Source organism: Leuresthes tenuis, unplaced genomic scaffold, assembly GCF_036924035.1.
Source record: "Leuresthes tenuis unplaced genomic scaffold, fLeuTen1.0.hap1 SCAF_3, whole genome shotgun sequence".
NCBI lineage: Eukaryota > Metazoa > Chordata > Actinopteri > Atheriniformes > Atherinopsidae > Leuresthes > Leuresthes tenuis.
The window spans coordinates 35,807,964-35,831,323 of NW_027325357.1; the positions used below are offsets into that span (position 1 = coordinate 35,807,964).

The window sequence follows — 23,360 nt, forward strand, 5'->3', positions numbered from 1 at the left end:
AACAACTCTTAAAACAATAAATAATTCACCATAATTCAACGAAAGAACATATGATAAGATTACAAACTGACAATGCTTCATAAGGCATGAGATGTAGGCAGATGTCTGTAGATAGAAACAGGCAGCTGGACTAGCTGTTTTACTGCCATGTGCCTCCACTTCCTGTTTCTCTTAAAGGACCATTGCCAACAAATGAATTGAACACACAAAAACATGCTTACTAAAATACAATAACAGAAGAAGAAGCATAACCCTTTATGATTGAGTTTAGTTAGCTGGGTGCACCCTTGCAGTTTTTCTGTATGCAGCATTACTGACTTGAATTTGGATTCTTTACATTGAATTAGATAAAGCCTCTTTTTTTCTCATGTTGTCGAACTCAAAGCATCGTGACAGAAGCAACGTGTAAAGCACATGGTCATCAATCATGACTCAGGTTTTTTGGAACCTTTGTTGGAGAGCATAGTCAGAGCAGATTTTTATATTCATATTGTGTTGGATGAAATGATTGGTTGGAATGACCTACAGCTCGGTCTTGTAGAGGTTAAGTTGAAGTTGGCGATCTTACATCCATTTAGATAAGACTTAGTAGATTTGACTTATGCAGAACCACAAGGGCATATGATGGGAGTAATGAGAATAACTGAATACTATCAGCATAGTGTTGATATGAGAAGCAATGTAAGTGGATAACTGAGCTCACAAAGGTGGTTTATATTGCAAAGAGAATGTGTCCCAATACTGAGCCTTGGGGCACTCCAGAAGAGAGGTGATGTTAAACAAATGCCAATTTAAAAAAAAAGTTGTCTAAGTAAACCAACAGCTTGCTTCAGAAATTCTCCTCCATTCAAGCGCCGATTTTGTGCAAGCAGAAGAAACCTCCAACAGAACTGGATTCAGGAAGGAGGGCCATCTACCTTGGACAGTTTGGCGTTAAGATAAGATAAGAAGAAATTACATTTTTTTTGTGCATTTGCATTGGAAAAAAAAAATTACATCATAAATTTGAGGCCTCAATCGTAAAAATTCAGCAGCAATGTAAAATCTATACGAACACATTTAAAAGTGCTTAAAAAAGACCATCAGAGCTTGCAAATAAACAATGTTGCTGGTTGAGCAGTGGAATTAATGGATTATTACAACAGAAGGGAAACCTGAAGCATCTTCCTGATACACCTCATGAAGGACATGAGGGGGCTCTGTAATGACCTTTTTGGCCAGTCTAAGGGTGTGTGTCGATCAACTGTTAACGAGGGTCTCCCAAAGGTTGGCCCACTACCTTGGAGCAGATGCTCAACTGTTTCAATATCCTGAACTTCAACTGGACAGAGAGGCTAAGAGCCAGACTAGGCCTCTGTACTGTGGGATAATTTGCATGGTGTTGCAGAAGACTCTATGGAGGATCTTGCTACTAACTCAAAAATATATGAGTCTCCGCAGAAAAGAGATCCTCTGCTGGACATTGTTGCACGCTGGACGCTGGATATAGTACACTTAATGTGGCCATGAGATGGCGCTGTCTACATACACTCCCAAATGTCCGAAAGCCACAGATTGCTTCATGGATTTACTATCTATTATGACAGGAGCTGGTCTATGTCATGTGGTCCCAAGGTTGACATCCTTTCTTTAGATGGGATTCAGTATAAGAGCATTCTTCACACCACTGCAGGACTCCACTCACACTGTCATGGAAAATATCTGGTGTGTCTCTCCCTCAGTCAGCAGTGCCACCAGATTTGGATTAATATCCAACTGGTCCATTTTGGAGAGAAGTAGGTCTGCTTTGACTCTACTAAATAGAAAAACTAGAATAGAATAGAAAAATACTTTATTCATCCCCCAGTGGGGAAAATTCAAAATGCAGAAGAAAAGTCAATAAACAGCAATCTGACACAAATTACGTGTGATTTTACTCATGTCCAAATGCATAGAGATGAGGCAGATGAGTGTAGCACCCGCATCCACAATTTTGTGCGCACACCTGCAGTAGTTTGTCCTGAAATGACGGAGACCTCAAGGGTGTGAGGATTTTTTTCAAATGACTTAATCAGCACAGAGGTTTGAGCTATAGGACGATAATGTCATGACTTATGCTTTGATTCATGTCGTGTTTCGTCATTTATTGTTTTATTTTGAAATATTAACTTCCCTCTCATTCTAGGTATCTTGCCCTTCCTCCCGTTTCAAGTGTCTCATTGTCTTCCCTGATTCCCAAGTGTTTCCACCTGTTCCCCTTGGCTCCTCATGTATTCAAATAGTCTGCGTTTCCCTTGTCTTGTGCCAGCATGTTGTCTCTTCCCATGAGCTTCATGACTCGCCTCTTGTTCCATAGTTTTCACGAGCCTGCAGTGAGCGATCCTCCTGCAGAGCTAAAGTTAACGTTTCATAGTGCCCCGGTTTTTTTAAGAGAGCGTCCTTGTTTAAATCCCCCTCAATAGGAGAGCATGACCTTGTTGTGTTATCATTCATAGCTTTTCTGTTTTCCTCCTAGAGCGGAGAGGTTTTTTTGTTCATGTTAACTTTCATAGCTGCACTCGTCCTCCGCCATAGTTACTGAGGAGAGCGCTCAGGAGTTTTACAGCCTTTGCTTTGCTCTGCTTGGAAATCCTCAACCTGCCTTATTGCTGCTGTGTTAAGAATAAACACTCTTGCTTTTGAACTGACCCTGCATCTGTGTCCTGAGTCCTGAGGTCCGTGACAGATAATCATTGCACTCCCTTGGGCATGTTTTGTTTGGTAAAGGGACTGTGTGTGACATTTTCCAGACTGACGTGACAGTGTGTGTCTAACAACTGCTGGAATATTGGTTTCTAGCTCCTCACTGTAGGACTTCAGAATGGATGGAGGGATTCTGTCAGGGCCAGTAGATGTGCGTACATTAAGATGTCGAAAGGCCTCAGCCAGCTGACTTACTGTAGTATCTACCCTGTCCTCAGGCCGTGTAGACCTTCTGAAATAGGTGTTTAGCCCAGCAGCAGAAACCAGCTCGTCATTAGTTGTAAGCAGCCTGCCCTGCCATATTTTTTATGGTGTCCCACATTTTCCTGTGGTGGCTAATGTTAAACAGCTTCTCTGTGTATGTCCTTTGTCTCCCTAATGTTCCCCTTTAACTCCTTGTCTCTCTTTTCCCACTCTAGCACGTTCTTGTTATTGAAAGCCTAATTCCTTTTATTTAGTATTTGACAAGATTGTCGGAGCCGGTACGCCTAACTCCAGCAGAGCAGTACTACAGGAAGACAAAAGATTGATATATTTAATGGTGGAGAATATTTTCTGACTGTAGGGCTGCTGAACAAAATCATTGTAAAAAACCAGTTGCGTCATTTGAGCAGCTACTTATGAGCTGAAGGCAGGTTATGGAATCAAACAGACTTGATTGCATTCCATACATCAACCCTTTTAAAGAACAAATAAGGAGCTATCTTGCTTTCTGACAGTTATCTTCTTGCTGGAGCAGCATTTAGTAGCCCTGAGTCTTTGTCTCAACTTCAGAAGACTTTTCAAATACTCTTAGGAACCTATACTTTGTGGTTTTCTTAATTTATTATGAAAATGTTCTTACAGCAATATAAAAATCCAGCGAAAAAGATCTTGAAATGATCTTGAAATGAGAAAGACTTTTTGCTATGGATACAGACTAGCTTATCACCCTTTGATTATAACATAAAGACTTATACTCTAAAAAAGAATACAATGGCTCAACTTAAAAAAAAAATTGAGGCAACAATTTGCATGGATCTTTTTAAGAATTTCCAACTCAATTACTGTTGAGTAGATGTTGGACAAGTTGGACAAACTAATTTTACCTCTGCAAGTTTAATCACATTGAACTAACTTCTTTTTAATTATAGAGTTTTGGTCAAATAAAATAAATGAAATTCTTTATTTAAGCTATTCTCACTGCTTTTTTTTTTTAATTCCACAAAAAACGTCCATGTTACTTCAATTTATGTGAGTTCTATGAACATATTTTACTTAAGTTAGAACATTACAAACAATTCTAGTTTCAGTATTAAACTTTTTATAATAAAAATCAGTGAATCAGAATCCCAAAAAAAGTTATATTTAAAATATTCAATATTCAAAATATTTATATTATTTTCATGCAAAATTAAATAAAATCGTCAAAATCATTTAAAAATGAAGGGAATAAAACTAATTTTCAAAAATATATTTTCAAGTCCATTTAAAAATAAACTCAAATTTAATGTTGGTCTTGCCAATAAAACAAATGCATCCTCAAGAAAATGGAGGCAAACTTTCCAAGTCACAATGGTATTACACATTTTACTCTGCCAAACAGAGAACATGAGGTATTGATTACCTTGACAACATGCAGATAATTGTGCTATAGTGCAGTGTAACATTACATCTTTATGATGGCGGAGTCATGAAGACTTCCTTCATGCCATCTATAATCATGCTAATATTGTTTTCAATGTTTCTTTTTCTTGAATGCTCAAAAACAACTTTAGTGCAACTACCAACAGCATAATAATACATCTATTGAATTCAATTCAGTTGAATTCAGTTTTATTTATATAGCGCCAAATTACAACAACTGTCATCTCAAGGCACTTAAATAATATAGTCCAATTCAAGCCAATTGGAATTCAATTCATTGTAATCATAATCCAATGAAGTCTAAGTAATTAATTTCAAAATAATCCAATTAATTCATATAGAGCCAATTCAAAAAACAATATCCTATCTAAGGAAACCAACAGATTGCACCGAAACTTGTCTTCAGTCCAATCTCCTGTCCTGAGTGTGCCTGTGGCGACTGTGGAAAGGAACAACTCCCTTTAACAGGAAGAAACCTCTGGCAGAACCAGAACCAGGAAGGGTGGCCATCCGCCTCGACCAGCTGGGGTTTGAGAAGACAGAAAAGAGGGAAAAGAGGGGGAAAAACACCATAACACCATTCAAAGGATACCTGTTGGAACAGGGAAACACAAGTTAATAACCACAATAATGTCACATGTACATAATATCATTTGAGAAATTAAACGGGGGGAAAAGAGAGCAAAGTGAGGAAAGGTGTGACAGATGAGGTCCCCCAGCAGTCTAAGCCTATAGCAGCTTAACTATGGGATGTTTCAGGGTCAGTAGACCCTTGACATTTGTTTCATATGTTAGTCAAATGATAAATTCTGGTCAAAAATAACTCCAATGTTCCTTACTGCAGTACTCGAAGCCAAGGAAATGCCATCTACATTAACTATATAGCTAGACAATTTCTCCCTAAAGGGCTCAGGTCCAAAGAGAACGACTTCAGTTTTGTCTGAATTTAGAAAGCAGGCAGTTCTGAATCATCCAGGTCTTTGTGTCTTTAAGACATGCTTGTAATCTGACCAACCTATTGGTTTCATGGATAAGAACAACTGAGTTTCGTCAGCATCACAATGGAAATGTATGCCATGCAGTCTAATAATGTTACCTAATGCATGTAGCAAGTGAAAAAAATTGGTGCAACCCTGAGGAACTCCATGACTTACTCTGGTGTGCAAGGAAGATTCTTAATTTACAAGAATGTATCTTTTTACAGGTTTTTTTTCTGACACTGAACAGAAACTGCTCCAGTTTGTGTGTCAAAACAAGCTTTTCAAACATGACAATTATCATATATGAGGTTGAGGGTAAGGATCTGTTGAATATTAATTGATATGAAAAAATGTGAAGTACTGATGTTTGTGCTGTTTGTAATGTTTCCATGTGTAAAATAATTCCATACACCCTCAAATTGCTTGTTATTTGTGTTTTAATTTTAACACATTTGTACACAAGTTCCTCACAAATTGTTGTATACATTTATAGCGATGATCAAAATAATTTCACTGCATAATTTGGTGCTCAATTCATTGCCCATCACTGAAACACTGCCTAGATAGACTACAAATACTTTTATTTCTAAGAAATGCTTCCATCTTTCAGGCCCGACGGTATTGGTACAGTGACTGTAGAAGAGAAGGAGCGCTTTCAGGAAATCAAGGAGAGGCTACGGGTGCTGTTAGAAAATCAGATTACACACTTCAGGTAGGAACCAGGTGCAAACTCTGTGTTAAAATCCCTTAAAATCGGACTGCCTTGCATTAAAGAGAAAATGAACCTTTGTTTGCTTTATTAGGTACTGCTTCCCATTTGGACGACCAGAGGGAGCACTTAAAGCAACGCTGTCCTTGCTTGAAAGAGTAAGTTATGTTGTGACACTGGAAAAACATCCTGTACAACATGCATACTATTTTTCTTTTGCAGTCTAAAACTACTAAATGTACTTACATGATTACATTTTTTCCTCAAAAAAATAAAACATAAAACAAACAAATCAAAAGAAAAAACATCAGTAACCATCCTGCTTTGTTTTACTGGGAAGGTTCTGATGAAGGATATTGTCACCCCAATCCTACAAGAGGAAGTCAAAGCTGTGATAAGAAAGTGTCTGGAACAAGCAGCTCTGGTCAACTATCAGCGCCTATCAGAGTATGCAAAACTGGAAGGTAGGTTACAGCTGTATCAGTGATTCTTCCGTAGAACTACAGTTAAAACAATGCATGCCGTTAAAAATAATGAAAATAGAAAATCCTTTCTTTTCCTTTAATTATCATAGATTGAAAAATAAATATCTACACAAAATGAAGCAAAAACAAATGATGCTTTGAAACTATAAAAGTATTTTTTTAATTATTGCATTCACTATTATTATTTTTTTAATTCGACCTTCTCCAATTTTCCCCACTTAAAATAGTCAGTTTTAAATTTTTTAATGTAAGTACATTTATACGAAGTCTAGGAGATAATGCAAAAAAAGTTACAGTATATGTTAGTTTCTTTAGACAGGATAATGATACTCAATATACGTACATATTAATATTTTTCAACAAATAGTTATAATTATTATACTAATGATAAAATTATACATAGCTGAGTATTTGCATTGCATTCAGCCTACTGTAAACCTGTTGCAGCCTGTTAAAATGTATTTTAGTACAATGTTGTACTATACATATTGTTCTATGTTATCGGACAACACAGCAAGTCTATACAGTTTACTAAAATGTAGTCTATTACAACTTTGCATACATCAGGAGTCAACAGGCACAGGGACAGGCACAGGGAAAGGTGGGGATGGGACTCACCTGTGAGTGAAAAGAATAATACAAACACTGGTACAACAAGTTATATAATGCTGCATCAGACTATGGCAAAATAAATGTAATATTTTATCGTAAATCCCATTTGAAAAATATGAAAGTTCATTAAAAAGTCAATCAACCACTTAGGCTTTTTTTGCCTTTGAAAACAATCAAAGGGTTAACCTAGGACCCAACTGAATCCACAAGCCACCAACTGAATTGGCCTGGCTTAATAGTTGTTTGGTGTGCAAAACCTGCCAAACATAAACGATTGGCAGTAAAATGTCAAACATGAACATCTTGAGTTTGCAGGAAAAAAAGTTACTTATTCTTTACAAATGCTATATGCACATGCTGTTTAGGTAGCTAATGAATAATACGTAAAAATACATTCAGTTAAGTTTAATCCACATCTTAGTCTCTTTTCACCAGAGTCCTTCATTACCTCTTTGGGGCTCTTATACACCTAACCAAAGTCAAGAACAAGTAATGTCTCATGCATTGAACACTAACTGTTAAAGTTACATTAACAGAGAGTTGATTCGCTGGGCTGAACAGCCTATCACAGTGTTATTTCTCACTGACAGTGGCAATTTAACATGAAGAATTGTCTGACAAAAGCCTTGTGTAGAGACCCAAGTCTGACAGAGATAACAGTGCATTACACATTGAAAAGACATGAGAAACCGATGTTCACCGACGTTCCAGATGTTACCGACAGCCAGTTGTCGGTTTGGTGTATAAGACTTTTAGCTTGCCTGGTAGCTGAAGTGACGTTCCATCATTCCCTTTATTCCTCCTTCCTCTTCCTTGTTCTTCCTGACTCCCATATTCACTGGTCTTGTCTCCCTGTCAATAGGCTTTTGTTGCGTCATGTAACTGCTCTCTGAAATATGAAGGTTTGACTGTTGTTTTCGTTAATTAACATGTTAAACATTCCTCAGAACTTTACCTAATAGGGCAGGACTTGTAGTTAGAAATCTAGGTGATTTATTTTTTCTGATAAGTATTTTTTATTGAGCACCAACAATTAACAAATACAGAACAGAGAGAAGCTCCCTGGAACAATGCTCACATATTTTCATTTATATGTCACACAAACACATACTCACACATACACTCAACCCCGACTCCCCCATCCCACCCCGCAAACAACAAACATAAGGGATACTCACCCAAAGAAGCAAGGGAGGCATGTACTGTTAATAAAGTTATACACTATTTACAATGTTTTACATGGAGGAGCATATCTGAGAGAAAAGACTCCTCAGTGAGATCAAGTAGGGATAGTTTTAAGTCTACCTAAATACATCAACACTGGGTTCCAGATGGAGAAGAAGTTTCCCTAGACCCTCTGAGTGTATGTTTAATATTTTCTAGTTGTAAGAATTGCATCAGATCACGTAACCATAATGATACTTTAGGTGGATTCTTCAATTTCCAATGTAATAATATTCTCCTGCATGTGACTAAGGTGGTAAAAGTCATGATATGTTTATGTCTTTTCCTAATTGTAATGCAGTTCCTATCTATTACGCCAAATATAGCGATAACAACACTGAGTTGTAGATTAATATTCATGCTCTCTGACAGTGTTTTAAAGACCAATAGGCTGTCAGGGAGGGACATGCCCAAAACATGTGAGTTAGGTTGGCAGGAGTGCTATGACACCACATCATGCATTTGCGTTAGGGTAAATTTTTGCGAGTTTTGCACAAGAAATACTGTCATTTACTCTTTGTAGAGCGCTGTTCCAAATATCCCCAATTCATTCTCCCATTCAGCCCCGATCTTTGCAAGGGATATGTTTTTAATAGAAGTTATAAAGACATTTACTCTTCAAATGAGTCTTGAGTCTAAAGGAATTTCTAACAGATCATCCAAGGTAGACATTGATATGGAAGTTCAGGTCATGAAAATGACGGACTTGGAAATAGTGGTGTAAGTTAGACTGAGGAAGGCTAAATTTTACTGATACGTTGTCAAAACTTGCAAATATACCATTCATGTACATATCCTTAAATGCATAAATCCCTTGTCTTTGCCAAGCAACGAATTCAGAGTCTAACTTACCTGGGAGGACAAGGTGATTATTAAGAGGGGCCGATTTAAAGAAAGTTACTGAATGCAAAAGTCTGTCTAAACTGGGACCATATCTCGATTATAACGAGCATTCGTAAAATTAGAAGTAGAAATGGGGAGGCTGGAAGAAACCAAAGCCCCAAGAGATTTTGAGATGCAAGACGTGAGCTCCAAGTGGCACCATTTTGTATCAGGAAAGTGAAGCCAGTAAATAATTTTTTGAGTGTTAGCGGCCCAGTAGTAGTGATGAAAATTTGGAAGGCCACCCTGATAATTGAGGTCTTTGTAGTAATTCCAATTTGGTTCTGGGTTTCTTATGGTCCCATATAAATTATATAAAAGCTTTATTGATTTAAACAAAGATTTCGGAAGATAAAATGGAATACACTGAAATAAATAAATCTGGGGAGCACATTCATTTTGATACAGTTCACTTTTCCTGCCAAAGATAGGTGAAGTGAACTCCATCTCTTCTAATCTAGCTTGACTTTTTCAAATAGTGGACAGAAGTTTTCCTGATAAAGTTTCTGCATGTCCCTTGTTATATTAATACCCAGATATTTAAAGCCCTCTAGACATTTGAAATGGCAAGTCGTTGTCTTGTTTTGTTTTCAAAGAGCCAAGGCATTTACAGGGTAGCATTCACTTTTGTTAAGTTTACCAAATCTTAATGCATGAACAATGTAGGGCACACTTAAGACAGGGTCAGATATATACATTAATAAATCATCTGCATATAAAAATACTCTGAGCTCCTCTCCCCCTAAGGTAATAGATAAGCACTCTATGGCCAAGGCGAACAGTAGCGTGCATCCCTGATGGGATACCCTTAATAACTGAAAATATTGTGATTGCTCATCATTTGTAATAACAGAAGCTCTGGGTGAGGCGTAGAAGAGTCTGATCCATGAGATAAAATTCGGGCCTTATCCAAATTTCCTCAAACATGCAAATGAATATCTCCATCAAAACGTTTCTCTGCATCCAGTGCGACGACCACCTCAGGTACCGCAGTGGATGCAGGAGAGTGAATAATATTTAGGAGTTGACGGATGTTTGTTAAAGAGTGACGTCCTCGAGTAAAACCAGTTTGGTCTACAGAGACCACATCATACATAATAGTTTCTAGACACAAGGCGAGAGCTTTAGCTAAAGTTTTCACATCACTATTTAGAAGGGAGATAGGTCGGTAAGCCGCATTCCATGCCATCTTTTCCCAGTTTCAACAGGAAAATTATTGATGCTTCAGTCATCGTACGTGGCCCAGGGGATAGAGAATCATTAAACATATCAAGTAAGATTTTGGATAGTTTATCTGCAAACTTCTTGAATAACTCTATTGGGTACCCGTCGGGGCCGGGTGTTTTATCATTTTGCAATACCATTATTGCATTGTTGATTTCAGTATGTTTTAATGGCAATTCAGTCTCAGTCCTATGCATTGTGCTTATTAAAGGGGTCTGGAGATTATGAAAACAGTGTTCCATGTCAGTACTGCCATGCGTTGTTTCTGACTTATATAAACTTGAGTAGAATGAAGTAAACATTTCATTAATTTCTTGTGAGTTGATAGTTAATTCTCCATTACTGTTTTTTATTTGTGTGATTTGTGGAGCAACTGAGCGGCCCTTAAGCTGCTGTGCTAAGAGACGGCCTGCCAGATTCAAAGATTCAAAGTTTTCCATTGTCATATCTACAGTAGAAACACATTTCCTTGTGCAATGAAAAACTTACTTTGCTGTCTGCAAGAATGGCAGTCAAAGGAGTAAAAAAAACTACGCAGTAAAAAATAAATTCTACCTACAAAATACGAATAACAGAAACAAACAAAAAAAATAAATATATATATATTTTGAGCCTGGTGGTCCTCGATTTCACACTTCTGTACTGCCTGAAGGGAGACGCGTGAACAGTCCATGTTGGGGTGGGTGGGGTCTTTGATGATGGAAGCAGCTCTCCTATGGTCTCTGCGGTTTTGGATGCTCTGCAGAGAGGGGAGTGGAGTCCTGATGATCCTCTCAGCTGTCTTTTACCACTCTCTGCAAGCATTTGCGGTCCATGACAGTGGCACTATTGTACCACACAGTGATGCAACTGGTCAAGATGCTCTCAACAACGCAGCTGCATAAATTCCTTAGGATCTCAGCCAACATGCCATACATCCTGAGCCTCCTTTAGAAAATACAGCCGCTGTTGAGCCTTCTTCACCAGCTGTGTGGTGTTCACTGTCCAGCTGAGGTCCTCACTGATGTGCACCCTCAGGGATTTGAAGATACTCACCCTCTCCACTGCAAGCGCTCGGATGAATAGTGACTGATGAGGTCTACTCTCCTTCCACATGTCCACTATCATCTCCTTTGTCTTGTCCGTGTTGAGGGTGAAGTTGTTGTCTTCACAGCATGACACCAGATTTAACACCTCCCTCCTGTAGGCCGCTTCATCCCTGCCGGTAATACATCCTATCACTGCGGTGTCATCCGCGAACTTCAGGATGATGTTGTCCTTCTGGGAGGCGACACAGTCGTGGGTGAAGAGGGTGTAGAGGATAGGGCTGAGCATGCACGCCTGTGGGGTGCCCATGTTTGTGATGATACTGGCTGAAGTCTTGTTGCCGATCCTGACAGACTGGGGCCTGCCAGTCAGAAAGTCCAGGAGCCAGTCACAGAGGGTGGGGTTCAGGCCAAGAGCAGACAGTTTATGGGTGAGCTTGTGGGGGCTGACCGTGTTGAAGGCAGAGCTGTAATCAGCAAGGAGCATCCTGATGTCGGAGTCTTTGTTTTCTAGGTGAGAGAGGGAGCAGCAATGGCATCTAAAGTGGATCTGTTGGAACGGTAGTGTGAACGGAGGCTGTTGGTCCAAAACACAACATACTTGTACCACTCCTGACTGAACCTCCGGTCGAAACACTTCATCAGTTGAGTCAAAGGTAGACACCTCGTTTCAGTGTCATGTGTAGCCGGACCAGGTACGACATGTGAAACCTGACGTTTTTCTGGTACAGAGCTTGCTTCATGCTGTTGAACGCAGCTCTCTTTTTAGTGAGTGTTGTGCTAATGTCGTGGTTGATCCTCAGAGCGGCTCCTTGGTTCTGAAGATCATGGTTCCTGGCCCAGGGCAGTGCAACCTCCTTCTGTTGGAATCTGGAGAAACAAACAGAAACGTGCATGGGGATGTTTTTTGGCCAGATCTGGAACTCGGGGTCTGGTGAGCTCTCTCCAGATTGGGTGGCTTTGGAAAAACATTCGGGGTCATCATTTGCTTCAGTACCTCCAAAATGAACTTCAGCATATCTTTAACATCCTCACTGCCTTTGGGGACACATATGGAGGTTATTCCTCAGAGACCTTGGTTCGAGAGGTCTTCAAGCCGGTCCAGAAGCAGCTGGTTTTGATTTTGAACCACTTTGACATTTGACACTGTTGCCGTCAACCGTTCAAAGTTATCACAGGCGACCGACTCCACCGAGGTAAGACGACTCTTGAAAGAGTTCACAGTTGACTGAAGTGTGTCCAGTGAGTCTTGCAGTGGTTTAATGGCTTCTCTAATAAGGCGAGACACATCATCCCTAAGTGAGGTCCTCTGTTTTGCAAATTCTGCCGAAACAGTTAATCCATAGCAAGGGAATCTAGATTTTCAAAGAGCCACTGATTTTATACAATTTTCAAAGAAAATAATCAACATTAGTGTGAGGGCAACGGGGCGGTAATCATTTAGGCCATTTGTTAGTAACTTTTTTGGTACCGGGATTATTGTGGCCGATTTCAGGCTGGTGGGGATGACTGCTTGGGCCAGGGAGAGATTGAAAATCCTGCAGAAGACATGTGACAGCTGGTGGGCACATGCTCTGAGCACCTTACCTGGTACTCTGTCTGGGCCAGCAGCCTTCCTGGGATTCACTGCCAGGAGCACACGCCTCACATTGTGCTCCTCTACAGTGAGTGAGGGGGGTGGTAGATCCTGACAGGGGTGGGTCTGGAGCAGAGGAGTGTCACTGCAGTGTTTCAAAGCAAGCAAAGAAACTGTTGAGCTCCTCTGCTATCGACTCACTCAGGTCTCCTGGTGTCATATCACAGTCTCTGTAGTTGGTGATGCTCTATAGTCCCTGCCACACCTGGTGAAGTGGGATTCTATCCTCTTGTTGTAGTCTGCTTTTGACACCTTTTTTTCAGGTCAGCTTGAGCCGCGCTGTAGAGAGCTCTGTCACCTGACCTGAAGGCAGTGTCACGGGCCTTGAGGAGTGAGCGGATGTGGCTGGTCATCCAGGGTTTCTGGTTTGGAAAAACCCGGATGCAGACACAGCACCCATACAGAAGTTGATGTAGTCCAGTACTGTCCCTGTATATGTTTCCAGGTCCTGGTGTTTAAATAGATCTAGTATGTTTTGGAAACAGTCCTGCAGTGCACTGAGGGCGTTCTCAGGCCAAGTTGTTACAGAGTTTGTGGTGGATCTGGATCTTCGTCTGAGGAGGGTGTATGCCAGAATGAGCAGCAGGGAGAGATGGTCTGACTCACCAAGGTGGGGGAGGGGCATGGTTCTGTAGCCGTGTTTGATGTTCGAATACACATGGTCTAGTGTGTTTTTTCCTCTTGTCGGGCACTTGACATGTTAGCGGAGCTTTGGCAGTACAGTCTAAATTGGACTTATTAAAGTCTCCAGCTATAATACGAATGCCCCGCTGCTGTGCATTTATGGCATCCAGAAGGAGAAAGAGCGCAGCACTAGCGTTAGCATCCGGTCGGATGTAAACGGCAGTAACGATGACTACTGTTAGCTTTCTCGGGAGAAAATAAGGCTGGCATCTAACAGACATGTACTCAATGTTGGGTGAACAGTGCCTCTCTATGACCATGCTATTGTTACACCAATCTTCATGCACGTATATACAGAGCCCCCCACCTCTGCTTTTACCGGAGTTCTCAGTCCGAGCCCAGTGGTGCAGAGAGCGGCCCACTAGCTGGATGCTAGCATTGGGGATCTTCGGGTTAAGCCAGGTCTCCATAATGATGAGGACACGGCAGTCTCGAACAGAGCAATTTCTCGCAAGCTGTAGTTTCAAGATAGATCTGGCGTTGGTGAGGTACAGGCTCGGCAGAGGTGGTTTATGTGGATTGTTCTTCAGCCCTTAGCAGGAGTCCGGATCTATGGCCCCGCTTCTGCATCCTCTCCCTTCTCCACCTACACCGCTTACCAGACCCGATAACAATCCACGGAGCGTCCGGCAGTCTCGGTTGTATTGAAAGTCCCTTGAAACTGTTATTTTGTGTTGGTAGCCATTATCCATGAGTTCCTGGCGGGTGTAGCAGTAGAGTGCCGAGGCATGCGTACTAAAAGCGCACCAACAAACAAATTATAAAATACAAAAACAAGCACTGGGAAGGAGAGCCGTGAGCCGCTTTGTCCGTGGGTGTCGCTATCTTGGACTGGTTGGACAGGTTGTGCTATGGCAAACCAATGACAGCATGGGTCTGGCACAAACCGTTTTAGAGTTTAAAAAGTTGTTGTCAAGATTTACTAACAAGGCTCAGTGGTGAGCTACAATATATTTGAGCTGTATTGAATAATACTTTATTAATCTCCAAAGGGAAACACCATTATTACAGTACACACAATGAATGAATGTATAAATAAATGAAAGATAAGCATGGACACTGATTTTAACAACTTGGAGTATAATATACACTATATTGGCAAAAGTATTCATTCATACAAAATAGTTAAATTCAGGTGTTCCAATCACTTCCATGGCCATAGGTGTATAAATTCAGGCACCTGGGCATGCAGACTGCTTCTACAAACATTACCGTGCATTACTGTGATAGGATGCCACCTGTGCAAGTCCAATCATGAAATTTCCTCACTACTAAATGTTCCACAGTCAACTGTCAGTGGTATTATATCAAAGTGGAAGCAATAAGGAATGACAGCAACACAGCCACAAAGTGGTAGGCCACATAAAATGACTGAGCGGGGTCAGCGGATGTTGAAGCGCATAGTGTGCAGAGATCACCAACTTTCTGCTGAGCAATCACCACAGACCTCCAAACATCATGTGGCCTTCAGATTAGCTCAACAACAGTGAGTAGAGAGCTCCATGGAATGGGTTTCCATGGCCGAGCAGCTGCATCCAAGCCATACATCACCAAGTGCCAAGCAAAGCATTGGATGCAATGGTGTAAAGCATGCTGCCACTGGACTCTACAGCCGTGGAGACGCGTTCTCTGGAGTGACCCAATCACACTTCTCCATCTGGCAATCTGATGGGCGAGTCTGGGTTTGGCGGTTGCCGGGAAAACGGTACTTGTCTGACTGCATTGTGCCAAGTGTAAAGTTTGGTGGAGGGGGGGGGGGGGGTTATGGTGTGGGGTTGTTTTTCAGGACCTGGGGCCTCATGTACAAAGGGTGCGTACGCACAAAAAAGTGGCATACACACTTTTTCACGTCAATGATCAGATGTATCAAGAGCGAAATTACCGTGGAAATGTGCGCTGCCTCACGCCAACTTCAGGGCTGTCCTACGCACTTTTCTACAGCTGTTGAGTCTTTGGCGACACTTAGAGGTGATGTTGGGAAACTGTTATAATAAATAAATGTGAACACAATTTGTCCTCAGAATGAGTGATGTGAACATTTGAGACACATGAACAATTAACACATCCATGTGTCTGCAATTACACGAGTGGATATAAAAGCATGCGCAAAGTGTTGCAATGCATACCATTAAAAACAATGGCTGCTTTAGTGGTGTTGGAAGACATTGTAAATGATGACAACTGGCTCATCAGCCGTTTTGAGGGCAATCCTCCTGGAACTGTGCGCAGAGCTGCGGCCGGCGCTGGAGCACAACACAGCGAGGAGCCATGCATTGCTTGTGACGTGCACACTGGGGTTTAAGCAACCGGGGCATTCCAGAGGGAGCTGGCCAACCGATTGGGACTGTGGCAGTCGACCCTGAGCTGAGCCATGCCACCCGAGTGGGACGGAATTATCTGCATCTCAGCAGGTATATCAAATTTCCACAATGTAGTTGAACAGGCCAACATTGGAGCACAATTTGAAGCGAGAACTGGTTTTCCTAATGTAATCGGAGTTATCGACTGCACACACAGTGCTATAAAAGCGCCATCACATAATGAATTTGTATATCAACAGGAAACATTTTCATTCCATCAATGTACAGATTGTATGTGATGCGCAAATGCTTTGCGGGGGTGGCCTGGTTCAACGCATGATTCATACATTCAGTAACAGATTTGTAGGGAAACAGACTACAAGCTGGCACTGTGCATGATGGGTGGCTTCTTGGTGAATAACTTTATGCATGTAATTGTCCTAATATTATTCCCTGTGACGTGCATTGAGCATGTGCCCTCCCAATTTCTATCCCGTCTTCACGGCATCATAGTTGGTGGTTAAAGTTAGTAGCTTGCTGTTTTTTGCTGGTTAAACTACAGCTTAAGAGCTTTCTAACAAGCCCCTGGTCATCTCTGTGTGAAATGTCTTAATCAGCCTCACCTTTTCCGCGGAGCACTTCTTCACTATAGGTTACTGTATGAACAGTTTGTTGTGAGTTACATAAATACAGATATTTACCTTTTAATTAGAGTCACCCACACTTGCACACACACCACCCCTGAGTGAGCAGTGTCACCCATAGTTGTGCCGACTCTCTGTTCAAACAGCCTCCCCCGCCTGTTTTGGCCACACTTCGGCGGTGGGCAGCCAGTCTCAGCTTCACATCCACCGTAATATCACCTTAACCACTTCTTTTTCACCTCTGCTTGTGTGCGCTTCTCAGACCCCACAGCATTAAAGGCCTCACCCACACTCTCCCACCCACTCCTCTTACGTTTGCTCTTACGTTTGCTGCTTATATCGTAGGACAGCGTGCCAAAGACCACATTTTTGCGGGCCTCCACTTCAGAAAGTAGCACCTCCATCTCACTTTCCGTTAAGTTATTCTTTTTCCCGTCTTACTCATTCTTTTTTCTTTATTTTCTGATCGTGCAGAGAATCGCAGTTACAGGGCTCATTTAAATATGATTTGCATGTTTAAGTAGGGGCTGGACACCATACCCCCCTCCCTTTTGGCTCCTGTACACAGCACACACTCACACATGAAGGGTTTTGGGGGCGTGTGTGTTCTGTGGGGTGTAGTGGATGGGGTCACGTAGGTGGTCCCCTTGGCTGCACTCTGCAGTTCCCCGCCCCTGTTTTAATTACACCTTAGACATCACTACTTATCAAACACACACACACACACACACATTAGGTCTTGGGGGGTGGTTGCACTGAGTGGCATCTGGTGGGCGGGGCTCTTCGGGTATGTAGGCTGCCCAGAGGGCTGCGCTTCCAGTTCTACAAGGTTGGCTGCCTCTCAATTTTAATCGCTCACTATTAGAAAATATTGAAGAGTCAGAAGGGTGAGGGGAGGGATCTTCTCACACCCCTGCTTCCTGGTTGCTGCTCGGGGCGGGAGGGGCATGGACAGGGAGGAGTCAGGTACTCCGACATGTGCGCTCATTTCCACGTTAATTGGGATGTACAAACAAAATGTGCTTGGATTCATGCGTGCGCACACATTGATACATCCGGATATTTTTGTACATTGGAGGCCATTTTGGTTTCAGCGTACGCCATGTAGGAAATCCACGAAAGTCTTTGTACATGAGGCCCCTGGACTTTGCCCCTTGGTTCCAGTGAAAGGAACCCATGCTTCAGTATACCAAGAGATTTTGAACAATTACATGCTCCCAACTTTGTAGAAACAGTTTTGGGACGGCCCCTTCCTGTTCCAACAGGACTGTGCACCAGTGCACAAGGCAAGGTTCATAACGATATGGATTAACAAGTTTGGTGTGGAAGAACTTCACTGGCCTGCAGAGTCCTGACCTCAACCCGATAGAACACCTTTGGGATGAATTAGAGCGGAAACTGCGAGCCAGGCCTTTTGTCCAGCATCAGTGTCTGACCTCACGAATGCGCTTCTGGAAGAATGGTCAAAAATTCCCATAAACACACTCCTAAACCTTGTTGAAACTTTTCCTGGAAGAGTTGAAGCTGTTATAGCTCCTAAGGGTGGGCTGATGTCATATTAAACCCAATGGATTAAGAAGGGATGTCACTTACGTTCATAAGCATGTAAAGGCAGATGAGAGAATACTTTTGGCAATCTAGTGTATGTATGTATAGCTGCTCCATTTTTGTAGAGTAAATTTGAAGTAAACACAAAAAATTGTGCTAGAAAAATTAACCGGACTATAATCCCTATATAGACCAGTGAGCAGCTCTGATCAACATGTCATTGGGGTTATCAGGTGGGAACCTCCTTTCATCAATGTTTTGTCTTGTCGGGCCCATGACACCTCCAGGAGGCTAGACAGTGATCACTGGTGTCCCAGAGTCACTCCCCTAATGCCATCCAGTGCTCCTCACACCACAAAAAACATATTTTCCTCCACAACCACAAGCTACCCCAGCCTCTCACCAACTGCACACCAGTCATAGCGGGGTGGGGATACAAACCCTGGTTAGGGTAGGGGATAGAAATAGAAGAGATACAGTTAAGTAGGAATGGGATTAAAACCATGGTTCGGGTAGGAGGTAATTAAAGTATAGAGAGACCAGAGGTGGAGGCAGAACAAGACACACAAGCAGATTCAGCAGATAAACTCACCTAAACAGTCCTATAATCACTAAAAATGCCAGCAAAAACAAGGCCATACAGGACAACTCACCTAAAATGGCCACCTGGTTTCAAAAGGCTCACTTGGGCCACACCCACCACTTAAATATATCCTAGATTTCTTCCTTGCTTCTTCCAAGAGTCTGTTTACCCTAAGTGCTCCCCCTGCGGGGCCCCCAGCTACTATTGCTTCTTCTAATCCAAATCCACTGACTGGACTTTACTGCCTCATCTGACATTTACTTCACTATTTTCTTCACACTCTGTCCACTTATACCCAACTCCCTCAACAATGAGACAACAGACTTTGCAACAAATCCTCTACATTCTACTTCCACTGGACATATCCTAACTTTCCTTCCTTGCTACTCTGCGTCTGCCCCCAACTGCACATACCTAAGCTTTTTCCTTTCATATGCTTCTGCTACTAATTCCTCCCAAGGAACAGTCAGCTCTATGAAATAGACTCTCATTCTACTCCTAGACCACAAGACTATATCAGGCCTGAGATTTGTAGAGGCTGGTAGAGGTCAAGTTTAAGTAAAGTATTTCGCTCATGATATCATTTTTAAATATGTATCTTTGACATACTGTTTCTGGAGCAGTTTTTGGAGATGTTTTTGTTGCCTAAATGATGTAATTTTTTAATGAGAAGTAGGGAAGTGTCATACAGGTGAGTGGAATCGGTTGATTCTTGCCATGAGATTATTTGTTAAAATGATGCAGTGGTAAATAACACTCCAAGCAGTGACACAGAGGTTACAACCATTAACAGGTCATATTCACATTCAGTCAGAAACTCTGTGGTTGACAACAGGCTCAGGTGATAGCTGACCTGCATCAAAATTGTTCTGTAATTATAGAGATTTATTTCTTTTTTCTTTTTTTTTTCAAACAAATAATGCAACGATATATCCACTAACCATCAGTATTGCCCAATGTTAAGCTTGTTGACTACAATCAGCATATGGACATAACATCAATCAATAGCAGGGGATGAGCAGGCTACTTTCTGAGGAAGCTCAGATCCTGTGGTGTATGTAGTTAGATTTTGAAGATCTTTTACCAGTCCACTGTGGTGAGTGCCATCTACTGTGCCGTGCTGTGATGGGGGAGGAAATTCAGTGCCAGGGATGCGAGGCTCATTAAGGCTATTCATGAAGCTGGCAAGATAACTGGACAGGGCATAGCCTCCCCTCCATAACACACTCCAGGGTCAACAGGGCTCATTCTCCAATACTCATTTAGCTCTGTTGTCATAAAGAATATGATGCAAAATCATTGCTCCCATTCACTATTACTCTACACTAGGTTACTTTTGTGTAACAGGTGAGCATATTGTTGCATTAGCTTGTTGAAATAATTGTTAAATGGACTGTACATGTATAGCGCTTTTTCAAGTCTAGCTTACAACTCAAAGTGCTTTTACGCTACATGCTATCTTCACCCATTCATTCACACACTTAGTCCATATCATTTTTTTTAAACAACAATACAACAATAAACACATCAGTAGGTAACTGGGATTCAGTGTCTTGGCCAAGTGTGCTTGGACATGAGGCCTGGGGAAGCTGGGAGTTGAACCACCAACCTTTTGTCTGGCAGGCCTTTTGTCCTATCCTAGAGCTGCCCTTAGATCTGTGCATAGTGTTCTTATCATAAATATATTGTCATCTTCATTTCCTGAACCTCATTCTGTACTCTTTTTGCTGCTCTACTGTCTGCACATTGTTTTTACATTGCACAACAATCTAACCACACCATTTTGATCTCATAAATACATTCTCTAGTATGTAGTTCTTATTATTCATTTATGTTTAATTTACTTTGTCTTAATTGTACTGTATAAAACAACATTTCTTTTTTCAAATGTGGGGTTCCATGAAGTGCTCGTCAGTAAACAGTGTCTTCCCTATTGTAGACAGCACTCAGTGTGCTTTCACTTTGAAGAATCAGTCAGGGGTTCTTACAGGCATGTCAAGCCAACTACTGCTCAGACAAGGGACATCAGACAATTTTTTTGCCAACTAAAGCATCTTATGGGCCTTGTCCTCTTGGACATGCACAGATTGTACATCAAGAGCGGCATTTAGAAGACATGACTGCCTTGTGTTCAAGTGCTCTTTTGTTTATTCAGACACTGGAGACTAAAGGAAACCCATTAGGGGGCCTCGCATTACTGCTTGTTGGTTGGTTTGGTGTATTAGAGCCTTTTAAGAAGATATCTTATGCCCTTTTTTTAACAAGTTGTTTAACAAGCCAAATTTGCTGAGGTCTTATTGAAATGTATATCAGAGTCTTTGGTCAAAATTTCTTTCTTTGAAGCATTGTAACGCTTCTCTCACCCCAATTGAAAGACCTCTCTTTAGATCAGGCTATTTTGAGGGGCAGAGACCGAGAAGCATGGTTTGGGCAAAGGAGCAACTAATCACCGCTCAAATAGAAAGCATTCAATAAACAAGAAATGTTTACAAACAATTATGATGATCTTTCAAAAAGTAACAGCAATAACTCATCTTCATTACCCAAGCTGTTACCATTAGCTACTGCTAAATAAATAAATGATAACTTGCTGGAATATTTACCTTAAATATAGTTTATCCATGAGGCTCTTATATCCTCTCAGGCTGGATGTAAGATGCATGCTCTTCAGTACAGCTGATAACAGAACATTTCCAATCAAAGCTGTCTTCATCATTCTCGCAAATTGGATTTTTGCACGTGGGGCCGAGAGGTCAAGGCTTAGCAGAAGAGGCCAATATTAAGAGTGACCTAAGTTTACACTGCAAATCTGAATAGCTTCTTAAATGAGATACCAAAAAAACAAAATGACAGGGTTTATTTTATTGAATTTTTTTTTAACCCTGTCCTATTGAGAAATCATGGCAAGCAGAATGATGGTCTGAATGTTGAGGAAGTTTGAGGAAGGAGACATTGTCTCAATATTGATGTGATCTGACAGAAGACATCTAAACTGTTTAATACACAGATAATTTTTTGTTTTCCAATTCATGACAATAGTTTTCTTTATGATATATAAGGCAGTGAGGATCATCCATGTTGTGTTGAGTTAATTTCCATGTTGATGTCTTCTAAGTCACCCTCTATGCACATGTGTGCAATGTAATGCAGGAACATTACACTTGAGACATGTTGATAAGTCCTAACATACCTCAAGTCAGAACTTCTACACTGATGGATAAGCCTGTCTCCCATTTTAAGGTCGGTAGAGTCATCTATTTTGAACAGTAATCTATATATTTGTGATAGTTTTTTTTGGGTACAGAGGTTTAGAAATTCTGATTCTAATAGGAAGTTGTAAGTCTAGTTGGTTGAGGATCATCTCTTGTGCAGGGTGTTAGGGTTGTACCAGATGGGTGTAAGCTTACACAGGATAAGTGAACACGTGGTTATTTTAAGAAATTCCTACCAGGCTTGGAACAGCCCAAGAACAGACTTTGGAACAGCCTTCTTCAGGCAGTTCCAAACTTATCATTGTAAGTTGTAAGTTTAAACTTATGTTGTTTAGCTGGAGCTTCTTCTACAGCTTGCTCCTGTACAGCTCCTCCGCCTCCCTCAGCATGTGACAGCGCTCCCTCTGGGTGTTTCTCATCTCTCCCTGTCCTTGTTCATGAAGGCCCTCTTCCTCTTGTTCAGAACAGCCTTCACCTCGCTGGTGATCCAGGGTTTATTGTTAGCGAAGCAACGCATTGTTGTGACAGGAACCACTGTCTCCATACAAAAGTTTATGTAGTCTGTCACACACTCAGTTATGCCACCTATGTCATCACCCTCATGCAAGCTCAGCAGTACACTCCAGTCAGTGGTTTCAAAGCAGCTGCTGAGGGCCTCTTTACTTTCAGGGGACCACATCCTGAAGGCTCTGATGTTGAGGGGCTGCTTTTTCACCAAAGGTGTGTATTGAGGCTGCAGGCAAACTAAGTTGTGATCAGACTTCCCAAGTAGGGGGTAGGGGGGTGACTAATTTGCCTTGGGAGATCCTACTGAGGGCAATTTGCAAGCTGCCCCTAATGACATAGCTCTTGGGATCCCTCGGGCACTCAAAACAGTCCACCATGATAAGGTTACGATTCATGGTAGGGTCCCGTGGAAGCAGGTGTACTTAGTTTTTTTTTCTTTTTACAAATATCTTGTGCATTTTGGTATTGCTTTTATTTAAATAAATTATGACAAAGTGCAATATGGCATGTGTTGTTGTTCATTGTTAACACTTACATCATTTTAAGACCAAAGGATTTTTTTTGAATAACCTTAAACACAAAATTCTAAATTGACAGAAAACATCATTTCTTTTTCACATGACTGGAAGGAATTTCTCCCTTTTCTTTCTTTATCCGAGTTGCCACAGAGAAATTTATGAGGAACAGTGACTTCCTCATAAACATTTGGTTGCAGAGTCATGGCATCAGTTTCACATTTTGTGAAATTTCTATTGAAT

At 41.3% G+C, this 23,360-nt stretch overlaps 1 protein-coding gene across 3 annotated transcripts in view; it reads left to right on the forward strand.

Moving 5' to 3' along the window:
* The window catches only part of LOC140303953 (calcium-dependent secretion activator 1-like), a 654,602-nt gene that overhangs the window by 345,564 nt on the left and 285,678 nt on the right, over positions 1–23,360 (forward strand). For all 3 annotated transcript variants that reach the window (XR_011915222.1, XM_072382948.1, XM_072382947.1), the window contains exons 14-16: positions 5,938–6,039; positions 6,131–6,194; positions 6,377–6,500. Coding sequence is in view for 2 of the 3 variants with exons in the window: in XM_072382948.1 (XP_072239049.1) it covers positions 5,938–6,039; positions 6,131–6,194; positions 6,377–6,500 (290 nt within the window). In the remaining variant the exon portion in view is untranslated. The remainder of the gene's footprint in view (positions 1–5,937; positions 6,040–6,130; positions 6,195–6,376; positions 6,501–23,360) is intronic.